At 36.8% G+C, this 15,364-nt stretch overlaps 1 protein-coding gene across 1 annotated transcript; it reads left to right on the top strand.

The window, feature by feature from the left end:
- Positions 1-1,032: 1,032 nt before the first annotated feature.
- LOC131429171 (venom protease) lies at positions 1,033-11,901 on the top strand. Its single transcript, XM_058593218.1, has 5 exons — positions 1,033-1,036; positions 2,338-2,688; positions 10,258-10,366; positions 10,643-10,827; positions 11,192-11,901. The coding sequence occupies exons 1-5, from the start codon at positions 1,033-1,035 to the stop codon at positions 11,611-11,613; spliced, it is 1,071 nt and encodes a 356-aa protein (XP_058449201.1). The 3' UTR covers positions 11,614-11,901.
- The last annotated feature ends 3,463 nt before the right edge of the window (positions 11,902-15,364 follow it).

Genomic DNA, 15,364 nt, shown 5'->3' with positions numbered 1-15,364 from the left:
AAATTATATAGCGATTTGAAAGAATATCAGCAGAACGAAGATGCCTTCTAGGATTTTAAGAATTTTAAAACTATAAATTGCTAAACTAAATCAAGAAAAGTTAAGATGAAAAGCCGCTTTTAGCTAGTTTTTAAATTTGATCAGGATCTAACCAGGAAAAGAGATTGGAAAATAACATGCGAATATAATTGTTTTTCTTTCGCTGCCGAATATTTCCCGAGATAGGAGCTAACTACGGGTTCGAGTCTTTTCTCGGCGGTAGTTTTTTTTCGGTTTTCATCACATAGTTGTATTCGCATGTCACTTTTTCAATCTGCCTTCCTCGTTAGATACTAATTAAATGTATAAATTATTGATATTCACTCGCCAAGTGTGGACAAAAAGTTTCTGGACGTCCTTCAAAAATTTATGATTTTCACTGAAGTATACATCAGATCTCGTAAACTTTCAATAGCGCTCTGGCTGACGCGAATTCCATTCTTTTGCTACTAGTTTGATCAACATTGCAAATTCAATACGCAACTAAAATCGCTTCCTACTACCTTACATTTTATATGACTACTAACCGATCGCATCGCACTCACTCTGACATACTTGTCATATTTCTGTTGAACTTGAATGGACGGAGCTCTGCCGCGCGACTCCATGCGATCTGTCAAGTTTCATATCGCTTCGCGTGCGGCTTTCTCTCTGGCTTCACCCTTACTCATCTGTGCGTAGCAGTTTGTGTTGAACTGCTATCGCGACCTGACGGTTCAGCATGAAACGCTAGGCAGACGTAAAGTTAATGCTACTTGCTTTTGCACTTTTTGTAATTACACCGAAGAGTAATGTCTAAACTGACGTTTCGGACGAAATAAGTTTCGGTTTGCTAGCCGTACAATTGTGGTCATTTGAATGGTAAAATATCTAATTTTTCACCCCCAAATTTATACCCATTTTTACTATCATTTTACATTTTGTCTCGGCATTTCTCCTTTCCAGACTGCTACGCACTGAGGAGTCTAAGACGAAACGTAAAACCATAGTAAAATGGGTATAAATTTTGGGGTGAACAATTAGCATTTTTCCCCTCCTAATTAACATAAAATCTTCTGTTTGCTCTCAGCCAGCAATAAATTTAAGAAATAAATAACCTTTGAACAGTATAGAGTAATAAATAAATAAATGAATGGTAAACAACAACTATGGCATCAACCAATCGTGATTCTGCAATCTGAATCTGAGCTAATAGAAGTTATCTTTACTGACTCAAAATAGACGAAAATGACGAGAAAGAAAGGTCACTCTCAGCTCCACTTGCAAATTATGAGAACGAGATCCATATCCAGTGACAGAAAATGATTCACAATGATTTTTACCGGTTGGTGCTCGAATCTATAGTAGTTTTGATTTCCAAATAGGTTCTGGGGTGTAATCACTTCGATTCCGACACTCTTTATAGCCGAACGTCACAGATTTTCATTACATTAATGAAAGAATGAGAATTGAAATTCGATTTATTCTCCCTGCAAACGTTATTTTGGTTTCGTCTTGTAGTAGGAGAACGAGTAACGTTGGCATGATACTCTCTTTTGTTTCAATGAGAGACGAAAAAGTTTTGTCTCTGTTCATCTGTTTTGGATGCGATCATTTACGAATCAGATAGTAAAAATACGAAAATGAGTTTGTTGAATTGAGTACTATCATTGAGAATGCGTGACAATTTTAAACTCTGATTCTGAACAAATTGGTCTTAATGCCATGTTTGCTTGATTATAATATTTCGTTTATGTTGCAAAATCATTACTATATGAAATCTCTTTTTCATAACTTTGATAAAAATACGCACGAAATAGTAAAAAGTCAGATATTTCTGAAAGAATTTGAAAAAACATCCCGAATATGTTAGCAGATTTGATAACTTGATTTTTTTTTCTAATTCCCGCCGGATCTGCTGTAAGGTGTTTTCTACGAAAACCATCCTTCATCTTATTCGTCTGATATAGCTGATGCTCTTTGAATAGATTCAATTCATGGGACATGGGATACGGTTGAATAATCAATTTCAGGCTGTTTTCTGTTCCATCAAAGTGAAAGCATCGGTTTTTGCTTTTTTGTCCAGCTCTTGCAAAAAAGATGTTTTTAATCGATTTCATAATACGTGTTCAGTTTTTGCATTCAATGTTTTTATCCGGTTTTTGCATTCAAAAATGCTTACACTAATTTGCACTTATCCGATTTTGGCATTTAGCTATTCAATTCAATATAGAAGGAAAAAAAACTAAACGATATCTATAAAACATGTTTTCCAAAGATCTAACCAACTCTTCACTTTAACATACCTATTTCATCAAGCACATTCCATCGTCGAAAGCGAAACTAGTGGCAGTGCTTCAGTGTACCGCGCAGGATCTCCAGTGTTCGGCCAGGAATCCAGATCGTTGTATCGCATCAGTTGTCCCGGACGGAGTGAATGCGTTCCGCTGGCAGAATGTCCCGAACTGTTGCTAGAAACTGCACGCCAATGCTATCGTGGAGATTTTTCACTTTCCTGTGGGGTCAACGAACTTGAGCCCCACGTGTGCTGTCCGACGCAGAACAAATACGACGATCAAGCCGATACGGGTTGCGGTAAAAGTATCGTTCAAGGAGACTTCTACAGTGGCTTGGGAGCGTACCCCTTTGTGGCACGAATAGGATTCAAAAGTGAGTACAATTAGATTGCGCTTAATAATAACCGAAATATAAGGCACTGCTAGATTTATTCAGTCATAAAACTGGTTGAAGGTTTATTGGACCATTAATGGTCATCATCGGGGAAGTTGACATGCGTATGTAAATTATTTCTTTGTATGGTATTTAATTATTATTCCACCGTTTTTCACTCCATTGTAACTGTGAACTAGGAAAATCATTGAGAGTCCTATTGTGTTTTGTTTGGTACAGTAATTTTGATTTGCAGAATTTTTATTACAGATAATGCTTCTTATACAAATGATTTTATCTTAACTTCTTGTATACACCTCGATATATGGTAGCGATTAAGGTACTCATTATATGTAGTTTACCGTTATGAATCTAATAAGTACTTTGTCAGAATGCTTATTGACAGTTAGCTATTTGTTCTTAGTTTATATCGGATGAAAATATTCGGCTTTCAATAAGCACGGGCCAATGTTTAGAAGTAACTGATCCTCATTCGATGAATTTACATGAGTACAATATCAATGCAGTGCTCAATTAGCAGCAATATTGGCGGTCTCTAATCACACATAACAGATATACAGGCTCGCATTTGAACTGTGTGTATAATTTTGAATGAACAGCTCGATCGACACTTCTTTGGTTACTGCTTTCACATCAAGTCATTATTTTAGGTGCTACATTCACAACACGACGACATGGGAATAAAATATGTGCTTTACACTTGTGGAATCGTGTACGAACATTTTGAAAGATCCAGGCGAACAGTCGAATAGGTGGCAGTAGTGAGCTCCTTATTTCCGTCGCATACCCAATTTAAAACTTACACAGATAGTAGACATTTTTTTTGTTATGCCTGTACATCTGTTATATGTGCTTCAATGAAACACAGATTTAAAATGTTGTTCTTTCAGAATGCTCCATAATGAATCGAATTGTTAGTATCAAATGAATGAGTATATCGATTTTAGCTCATTTATAAAATGACTGTTATGATTGTACCTGTGAAGAATTCCTTCTCAATAAAGGCCATCCTCTAAAAAGATATTATGAGCAAAATTATATAAATCATGAAAATTTTTATGGGATTTGCTCACAAAATCATCAGTAATAGGCATGGTCTCATGAGGAGTGATATTTCATGATTTCTTAATCATGGTACCGGCAATAGATTTTTTCCGTGCAAAAACATTTTTTTTTCATTTTCACCAATTGTACGCAAACGCAATAATTGAATACTCGTTAGAACTCAGCGCAGTTAATGTTATTAACTAGTCCTGCAAATACAAAACCGATATTGCACTGGTTTTTGAGCCTTCAAATAAATTGTTCCACCATGCGTCAAGTTTATCTAGAGATGTTGACATCGCTTTTGAAGAGATGTTGACGTAATATTATCCTAACACCTTCCAAAGATTACTATCAATTTTGATAGGAATTTTGAAAGCCTGACGAATAAGAAACGATTGAGAAAGTAAATAACTGAAAAGCTCTAATATTTTTTTGTTATTTTCATAATGCATATTTTGAAATCATTCTTACGATTGTGCAGCTGCTCTCATAAAATGATGCGAACATGAAAAGTAGGTTGAAATATCTCATCGAATGAGTGTTGAAGATTGAATTTTGAATGATTTTATCCTATCCTTTCTTTGTATATTAAAATTGTTTTCAAGTGTCAACGTTTTATTTGTATTAAAACCTTGCAAAGTTCACACAAATCACCAAAGAAAAGTAAGCAAAATATTCGTGTGAATCTTATGTTCGAAACCATAGATAATACTTCTATCTTTTGACAAACCATTGCCAAAGACTCAAATTAGTTATTTCAGACGTGAAATTCCAAAAATATATGTTAAACAGTAGAAAAAATGTTGTGAACATTCGAACGTATGATATATCATACGGTGGGATAATACAGTAGTATTTTTTCCCAAATCATATCGTTAACCGATAAACTCGAGCATCAAAATTTGATGATTAGTTTGAAATCTACGTGATGGCTTTCTCAACACTTAGCAGAGAACTGACTGTTGAGTCGATGACTGACGTTTTACAAAGAGGGTTTATTCAATTAAGTCGAGTGCTTTTATAGCGACTGAAATCTGGCAACTCATTCGAGGTTTATATCTTTTTACCGTATCATTTAAGCCGACTGAAAAAGTGCTATTTACATATTACGAACTACTACAATTCTTCCCTCTTCAGTTAATTAATACAATCCTAAACTTTTAATACATTATGTACATTGTATAATGAAACAATTCATTTTTATACAAAATTTGATAATATGAAATCATTGGTAAACAAAATTTTTATCTTTTTTCTTAATCTACTCGAACGCCTAATGTTAGGCAATGATTTTTGATCACTGGATAAGCAATTCTTCTGCTGGCCCTGTTCGACCTCAACTGGAACTTGTGATTTCCGAGTTTCGATGATTTCCTCCGACGAATCAAATCCATCGAAAATGAACGAATCCGAAACGAATCCATAAAAATCTTCATCAGTTTGCTTGTTGCGCTGTTTTGCGTTGTGTTGGTTGATATCGTCATCCTCACGTCTTCGCTTGCTCAGACGGACTGGCGGAAAATCGTCAAAAATAACTGACGCTCTCGACCGATGCTTTCCTTCCGCCAAACGGAGTTGATGCCTGTGAGCTGACACCAAACGACCACCGAGCGAGATCTTAAACAAAATTTTGCGCAATCTAAAAAAAAATTTTCCTCGAAAAAAATATCTCAGCTCGGGGTAGCAGCGAAAACGGCACCACAGCAGCAGCAAAAACAAGCAGATTGTCATGTATCCAAAATCTGGCTTTGGGAACGGCTTTTTCCCGGTATCCAAAAAACACAGAATATTTTCAGAGCAATTTGCGCTCAAAATCCTCCTATACCGGTCACGCAGACAAATCCGCAACGCAGCGGCCAAATTTCCGCGCTCTGCCTGATGACAAAAGAACAAACAATAAGTTCTTTGAATTTGATACAATTGTGAATAAAATACGTTTACAGATATCACAAACAAATTTAGCGATATTATAAAATTCAACAGAACAAAGAAAATCTACCTCTTTGTATTGAAAATTTTAAATAAAAAAATTGATTTCCAATATAATTTGCCAACTGGTATAATGGAATCCAAAATGGCTTACAAAAAAGGCAAATAAAACCGACGCCACCGACTCACCTGCAAACAAAATGTCCAGCACACCAAGCGTTTTAAACACTATTTTATCACCAGCGCACTACCGGGCAAAATTATACCCCCGGATTTTATATATCTTTTTCGCTTACTCACTACCGGGTAAAAACTCCCCCCGGATTTTATTAAAAAATTACTTTTTCTCGTCGCCACTGAAATCTACGTGATGGCTTTCTCAACACTTAGCAGAGAACTGACTGTTGAGTCGATGACTGACGTTTTACAAAGAGGGTTTATTCAATTAAGTCGAGTGCTTTTATAGCGACTGAAATCTGGCAACTCATTCGAGGTTTATATCTTTTTACCGTATCATTTAAGCCGACTGAAAAAGTGCTATTTACATATTACGAACTACTACATAGTTGAGGTCTTTCGAAAATTTCTTGCCATCAGCAAATCAAATTCATTTTGTTATATCTTCGAAAAAACATGGCTGCAAAAAATAGTAATAAAACTAGGGACCCTTAAAGATTTGACGAACACGTGAATATGGAGTAGAACAAATACAAACAGGTAATCCATTTTTTGAAAAACGAAGAAATGGAAACAAATGAAGTTATTTTTTTATCTTCGATTAGACAGATTTTAATCTTAAAGTCCTTCACCACTTCGGGCCAGGAAAATCTTTTGACATTGTGTGCGGGGTTGGGAATCGAATCCAGGTAGGCTGAAAGAAAGGCATCGACAAATGAAGCTGTTTATTGCAGCCCATAATACAATATACACAGAAAGAAAAAATGAAACTTACACGACATGTAAACCAATAGTACTATTAAACAGACGTCAGTTGAAACGTAAATCTGATTTAAAACCATGATTGATGTAAAATTACATTGAAATGCATTTACTTTTTCATTGAACAAGGCTGTAAATTTACAAATCGCTTAGTTTTGTAATGTAACTTTCCATTCAATTACCTGCTTCAAATATGTACATGAAAATAAATGTAAATTCACAAAATATTTTTATCTGTGTATACAAATAATTATATTACCAATAACAATCCCCTAAAAACTAACCCCATGTACACTAAGGCAATTGGCAGATGATGGCGTGGTTTCAGTTACTGGGCCCAAAGCTATTGATCTGCATAAACCATTGCAAGATACCTTAGATAACTTGTCCGTTTGGGCTGTTCATCTTGGTATCGAATTCTCTGCGGAGAAAACAGAGTTAGTCGTCTTTTCAAGAAAGCATGATCCCGCGCAGCTTCAGCTCCATATGATGGGAAGAATGATCCAACAGGTTTTAACTTTTAAATACCTCGGGGTGTGGTTCGATTCCAAATGCACGTGGGGAGGACACATTAGGTATCTGATAACAAAATGCCAACAAAGAGTAAATTTTCTTCGAACAATAACAGGATCTTGGTGGGGTTCTCATCCGCAAGATCTAATAAAATTGTATCAAACAACGATACTTTCAGTGATGGAATATGGATGCGTTTGTTTTCGTTCCGCTGCAAACTCTCATTTTATCAAACTTGAGCGAATTCAGTACCGTTGTTTGCGAATTGCCTTAGGCTGCATGCACTCGACACATACAATGAGTCTTGAAGTTCTGGCGGGAGTTCTTCCATTAAAAGATCGATTTTGGGAGCTTTCATCACGCCTGCTAATAAGATGTGAGGTGCTGAATCCCATGGTAATTGATAATTTCGAACGACTAGTCGAGCTTCGATCTCAAACAAAATTTATGACAGTATATTTTAACCATATGTCACAGGAAATCAACCCTTCAAGATATATTCCTATCCGTGTCAGCATCCTAAGTGCCCCTGACTCAACTTTATTTTTCGATACATCCATGCAGCGTGAAGTGCGTGGAATCCCGGATCATCTACGCTCGACGGAAATCCCAAAAATATTTTCAAGTAAGTTCAGGCATATTGACTCTGAGAAAATGTTTTACACGGACGGATCGCGAATTGAAGAAGCGACAGGGTTTGGTATGTTCAACAATAATGTTTCGGCCTCATTTAGGCTTCAAGAACCTGCATCTGTTTATATAGCAGAGCTAGCAGCAGTTCATTATAGTTTGAGTGTAATCGTCACATTATCTCCAAACCATTATTTCCTCTTCACAGATAGTCTGAGTGCAATTGAAGCCATTCGCTCAATCGCTGCTGGCAAAAATGAACCGTTTTTCTTGGGTAAAATAAAACAGTGTCTGAACGACATATTGAATAATAATTATCTAATCACTATAGTCTGGGTCCCGGCTCATTGCTCCATTCCAGGCAATGAAAGAGCCGATAATTTAGCCAAACGTGGTGCTATTGAGGGTGAAATTTATGAGCGACCGATTGCTTTCAACGAATTCTATAGCTCGTCTCGCCAAAGAACACTTGCCAGCTGGCAAGCATCTTGGGATAGAGATGATCTGGGTCGGTGGATGCACTCAATTATTCCGAAAATATCGACAAAGGCATGGTTCAGGGGACTGGATGTGAGTAGGGATTTCATTCGTGTGATGTCCAGACTCATGTCCAATCACTACACGTTAGATGCACATCTCCTTCGAATTGGGCTCTCCGAGACTAATCATTGTGCTTGCGGAGAAGGTTATCGGGATATTGATCATGTCGTTTGGACATGCGTGGAGTATCGTGATGTCAGATCTCAACTTATAAATTCTTTGCGTACCCAAGGTAAACTATCCAATATCCCAGTTCGAGACATTCTTGCTTGTCGTGACCTTTCATACATGAAACTTATCCCAGCTGCGTCCATGAGTTCAACCAATAGCTAAATTAGAATAAAAATTATGTAATGATACAAACAAACTCGAAACAGTTTATGAAATTATCAACAAAATGTCTGAAAATAACAGCTTATTTTATAATTTATAGAAGTTAATCGTTTGGTTCAAATAATATTTCCGAGTAGATTTCATAATTAATGACGAGTTACCTAAGATGATATTTAAGCTATAAGAGAATATGTTTTAATAAATTCAAAACGTTGTGACTATGTTAGAATTAAATTAGGATAAGAATATTATGTAAAAGTGATGCTACGGCGAAGAAAAATTTATGTAAACTGCCTCAAGAAATAAACGTATTTATGGAAAAAAAAAATCCCCTAAAAACTGAAACTAAGGTATATTTTGGACGAAATGCACTAAGTATTTCTATTTATATCGTGCTTTCATCTCCGATCGTAATTCTACCGGTACTATTTGAAAAAAATTTAATCGTATATATAAATACCACTCTCAAAATATAGGCTTATCTCTTATAATTTTGTTGCTACTGTATTGTCCCAGCGTATGATATATCATACATAGGATAATTTCGTTTGGAAAAGATTTTTAATAGTGATTTGGCATTTCCCAACATCTTCAATACAAAATATGATGGTATTGATGATATCTGCTCATTTGGTTCAAATTTGGGAACCCTTGGGTTATGATGGGTTAATGTTAAATGTGTTCATGATTAATTACACCTAAAGTGCATTTACAATTTGATATTGCTCCCTAGCGAAAATTTTTGTACCAAATATATCAAAATTCGTTTATTATAGACTGAGCAATCAGTGGCTTGAATGATGATTGGTACAATAGCCCTAAGTTAGGAAATCTGCTATAGCGAACAAAGCCGACGCCGAATAGTTTGGCAAATGGTATCACACCTATTCACCGCCCCGAGTAATTTAAAAATGTTATACTTTTCAGGTAAATTTTTAGGATCGAATTTCTTGATTACGCATGATACCTGTCTCATATAAATCATATTCTTATAAAGAAACTGTGGTATTTTTCAAATTAATTTTCTCTAATTCTTGACAGAAAACATAAAAAAGTCCAATAATTTCGATCTACGGATAAAGATACGAAAATCTCTACTTTTGCCTTTTTCGTAGTGAAAGTAGGCGAGGTCGGGGCATCAGTTAGCTGGATGACGCTAAATCGATTCAGTTTGGTGTCATTCGTATTTGTGTCAAAACGTGTACATTTTTTACTGATTTTTTTTGTATTTTTCGGATATATTTGATTTCTGTGCATTGTAATGATGGTCTGGTTAGCGCTCTCAAATGTTCATTTCGTGCTGATTCCAGTGATGATTGAGTGCTTTCGATTACGTGGAAAATTAAATTATTGTTGCGTCTCAAAAATGAATTGTCAGTGCTGGGCTAAACCGGACAAAAAATGTGGGGCTAAATCGGACACATAATTTTCAACTTGAAATTCTCAACGGATTCTTGAAACATTCCTAAATGGACTAGAGCATGCGGACCACCGCCGTGTTCTCATGACCCGGGGGTGTTTCCCGCGGACAGTTCCAAGCCATCAATAGCACCAAAAATGTTAACTATTTCATGTAGATCAAATAAAATCATTTTTAATCGCACATGCTTATTCCAGACATAAAATCCGGATCCTTCATTTACCCATGTTCTGGTTCAATCATCGCGCGCCACATAGTGTTGACATCTGCTCACTGCGCACTGGCCAAAGCTGAGAGTCATCGATTGTGAGTAAATACACCTTCACAATTATATTGCAATTACAAACTTGCGCAACAGAGGATAAAACAGGCACGAGATGATAACCATTGCTATTTAGCCATTCGGAAAATTCGCGACTAATGTAACAATTTCAAGGTTGATTATTATTGTTTGATTTGACTTTAGAATTTACGTATATACTATATAGTAATGTGTCATCTGGTGAATTCGATCTCTCTATGATTGTCCCAAGCAAACGATTATACAAATTACTAGCAGATAATCGACATCATTGTTTCCAGATCGTCTGTTAGAATTGGCGACTACGATACTCGTACCGACCCGGATTGCGGAAGTACCGGATTTTGCGCACCAGCAGCCATCAACCACGCAGTAAGCCAAATTATTGTCCATCCAGACTACGTAGATGGCCAGTATCACCATGACATTGCACTGTTAGTGCTAAGAACGCCAATCAATTACACGGGTAAGTATGAGAAGTAATGAAAATAGGAAAATCAATGGTATGGCAAAACAAGCACCCCTAATAAGAAGTCAAAATTTGTCATCTTGAAACAGATATGAAATGTACTGAGTCAGTAAATGGTCATGTAATTACTTAATCGAGAGATTCCAAATGTTTTCAATACAAAATAGTACTATTGTATGTAGCAGTATTTCACAACAAACAAAAAAAGCGGAAGATAAACTTTCCAGTGACAATGACATTGACCGTGGAAACATATTTTGTCAGCATACCTTCGCCGATAATTACATACAATGCTAATTATATGCTGACACATAAATAATGTTTCATTTTCCCCTTTTCCGTGTTTCGTTTTCCCCAACAGTGGCTGCGCAGCCCATCTGTTTGCATCGTCGGCGCCAAGATCTGACCGTCGGACGGAGAGTTCAGATCATTGGCTGGGGTAAACTGTCAACCAGTGGGACCAAATCACCAGAACTGCAATCGCTCGAAGTTCCCCTGACATCATGGGATCAATGCGTTCGAGCCTACAGTTCGACTGGGGCCCTTCAATCGACCAAATCTATTGATGGAGAGTGGATGTGCGCGGGCGGTGAAGGACGCGATGCTTGTCTCGGGTTTGGGGGTGCCCCTCTGATCATCAGAGAGCGCTCCCGCTATGGGCAGATCGGTATCATGTCATTTGGAGCAGAAACGTGCGGTGCACTAAATATGCCTAGCGTGTACACCTCGATTGCGCACTATGCTCAGTGGATTGATGCGAACACGCCGACGACCTTTGTCTGAACACGCGATTCCCGGACAGGTGGAATCGGATATGCCAGTTTAAAGTGATAAGTTGTGTATATTGGAGAAATTAATGTTACAATAAAATGCTGTGTTTCCGAGTTATATCATCAGTCGAGTTGCGATGGTTACAGTTTGATAATAATTGAGATCATGGCTTCTTTCTATTTAGAGTTAAGTGGGGAAAATCGAAGCATAGGTAATTTAATGTAAAACAAAACATTGTTGTACTTATTGCACGGGCTCTTTAAACGTATAATACCAATAACTTATTCCATATTTTTTCCTGATTGGTCATTATACTGCAAGATTATTTGAGGCTAGATTGTTGTATCAGTATTAAACATTTATTAAGTATTTGAAGTCCAACAGACCGCAGGAACATTATTTCTACTAACCTGCCGGTGCCCTCTGTCACAATGAAGACAGAATTGCTCAAATCATTAAACTCTTACAAAACAAAACAAACAAAGATTTGAGGAAAGAGTGGTTTGAAACTGTTGAAGCAAGTTGATGCAATTATTCTACTTATACAACAAGAGTAAATTCGGATATGAAGAAGAAGTTTAATGAGAATCGGACCTTTTCTAAATCAATTTTGTATGTCTTATTACGGTCTTAAGTTTTACGGCAGTTTTGCACGGACTAACAATTTAACAACATTTTGGCCCTATTATTGGTGTTTAATTGCATTGCAACTCACCAGGCGCGTATACATGGGAGGAAGGGGGCAGTCACGTACCTAGAGGGGCCCTGGCCCCTTCCGAAATCAAAAACAGATTTATAATTATTTAGAAAATCTCTGACATTTGTTACAGAAATAACAAGACAGTTAACGTAAAGAAATGTAATACAATAACAGTTTCAGTGGAAAAGTTTAAAGTGTCTGTTAAAAACACCGGTAAAAGGCACTCCGAAAATAAGATACATAAGCAATCTTCAGTAACATTATTTTTTTATCTTTGGGCCCCTCCCGAAACGAAATCCTGGGTACGGGTCTGGAGGGGGGGTTCAAACCAACCACGGAACTCAAGAAATGATTAGAAGAGACAAGGGCTAGACCAGACGCGTGATCAAACCGGATAGCTTGAATATCATATAAACGTGCAATTATTACGATTCATTAATTGACAAAAACGCGTTTCGAGATGACGCGGTAGAGATGACTTGAGTAAAAACCTAGTTTTAATGGATTTTTTTTTCAATTTCTAAAAAGTATCCGATTTAGCCCCGGTCTCCCCTATATTATGAAAACACCCCCCGAATTTTTTTTCTGGATACGCGCCTGCAACTCACCAAAAATAAACGATCTTGTGCTGGAATTAAACTATACATACACTCTCAATATTGCTTTCAAACTACCTTCTTTAAAACATTGTTGTCAATTCAATTCTTTCACAAAACAAACAGTAGGATCGTAGCACCAGCCATGCAATAGTTCTGTACACTCTGAATCGGCTGCGAAGTCTGTTGAAACAGAAGGTCAAATTCCACTACAGGAATGTAATACCAAGGCTTTGCTACAAAACAAGTTTTGTGTATGTGTGACCGTTTTCTCTCAGAGGAAATTTGATGGTTTTGAAGTACATTTGTTGTTTGTTATAGGATTTACATTACATTTCAGCTTAAGCGTAATTTGCATTAGGAAAAATTTCATGAACGCCATTTTGATGTTCTACCGTAGCATTTATTGACAACAAATAAATTCAGACCTACAAATTGGAATATGTTTTAGTACAGTTCCGAAGAGTTTTTACGTTTGGTGCATCGTTGTTTTTAATGACGGCTAATATAATTCCGAAACCGGACGATCACTTCATAATTCCGAAATTTACCAGATAATCGCTCAAAAGTAGCGCATCAATTTCAAAAAGCAAAACCTTGGAATTACATTCCTTTCGTGGAATTTGACTTTCTGTTTCAACAGACTTCGCAGCTGATTCATAACTTACAGACACTAAGAATCCTTCCAGGTTTGCTTCGTACGGGACCCAAACATATGACAGTTGGCTTGTAAGCAGTGCTGTAAAACTTCATTCAATTCAATTGAAACTGAATGTGGAACACATTGACGATCTCTCTAATGCAGTAAACTTCACTCTCTGACACACACAATGTTTGCTGACGGCACGAACGGGCAGCATTCAGTTCATCACTCGTTTCTCTTCAATCGAGGCTCAGTTTAACCACCGTCAGTTGATCTCCTGAAGTAACTAAATATCTATTTCAATAGTGTGAGAGCGGCCTTCAAATGAGGTTCATGTAAACATTTAAATTGGTTCAAGATAATAGATGAAAGACAAAACAGATAACTGAAATATTAATCGCAAAATACACACAAATTAATTGTTTCCTCCTTCCGTTTTCATTTTTAGTACTTTAATCTATATAACGGGTGATTTTTTAAGAGCTTGAGAACTTTTTTAAACAATAAAACGCATAAAATTTGCAAAATCTCATCGGTTCTTTATTTTAAACGTTAGATTGGTACATGACATTTACTTTTTGAAGATAATTTCATTTAAATGTTGACCGCGGCTGCGTCTTAGGTGGTCCATTCGGAAAGTCCAATTTTGGGCAACTTTTTCGAGCATTTCGGCCGGAATAGCCCGAATTTCTTCGGAAATGTTGTCTTCCAAAGCTGGAATAGTTACTGGCTTATTTCTGTAGACTTTAGACTTGACGTAGCCCCACAAAAAATAGTCTAAAGGCGTCAAATCGCATGATCTTGGTGGCCAACTTACCGGTCCATTTCTTGAGATGAATTGTTCTCCGAAGTTTTCCCTCAAAATGGCCATAGAATCGCGAGCTGTGTGGCATGTAGCGCCATCTTGTTGAAACCACATGTCAACCAAGTTCAGTTCTTCCATTTTTGGCAACAAAAAGTTTGTTAGCATCGAACGATAGCGATCGCCATTCACTGTAACGTTGCGTCCAACAGCATCTTTGAAAAAATACGGTCCAATGATTCCACCAGCGTACAAACCACACCAAACAGTGCATTTTTCGGGATGCATGGGCAGTTCTTGAACGGCTTCTGGTTGCTCTTCACTCCAAATGCGGCAATTTTGCTTATTTACGTAGCCATTCAACCAGAAATGAGCCTCATCGCTGAACAAAATTTGTCGATAAAAAAGCGGATTTTCCGAATGGACCACCTAAGACGCAGCCGCGGTCAACATTTAAATGAAATTATCTTCAAAAAGTAAATGTCATGTACCAATCTAACGTTTAAAATAAAGAACCGATGAGATTTTGCAAATTTTATGCGTTTTATTGTTTAAAAAAGTTCTCAAGCTCTTAAAAAATCACCCTGTATATAAAAATGCAGAGATCATTCTTTGTAATCGCATCACGTAAGAACGGATGGACGGATTGAGATGCTTTTTTTTTGTTTGATTAGTTTTTACCCCCACCGGTTTCGTACATCAAAAAAATTAGGAAAACTTACCGGAAAAGTGGAAAAAACCGAGGGGGACGACACTAAAAAACTGCACTTCGCTTCGATTAGGCTTTTTACGCTGCATACGATCATGCACACTTTCCTTCTCTTTGATACACATAGTAACGGTTGAATATGGATCGATCGTCTTTTCTTGGGTTTTTGCATGTTAAAATCAAAACCATGGAGATATGATATATCGTAATAAACAAAGTAACCTGAAAGTTGCAAATGTCACACGAAGAAAAATATAATTTCAAAGACTGCAGTTTTTTTATTTTTCAAGGAACAATGGTATTAAATTTAAAT

The sequence above is a fragment of the Malaya genurostris genome, chromosome 2, assembly GCF_030247185.1.
Source record: "Malaya genurostris strain Urasoe2022 chromosome 2, Malgen_1.1, whole genome shotgun sequence".
Taxonomy (NCBI): domain Eukaryota; kingdom Metazoa; phylum Arthropoda; class Insecta; order Diptera; family Culicidae; genus Malaya; species Malaya genurostris.
The sequence above is the reverse complement of the archived record's forward strand: the minus strand, read 5'-3'. Positions and strand labels throughout refer to the sequence as shown.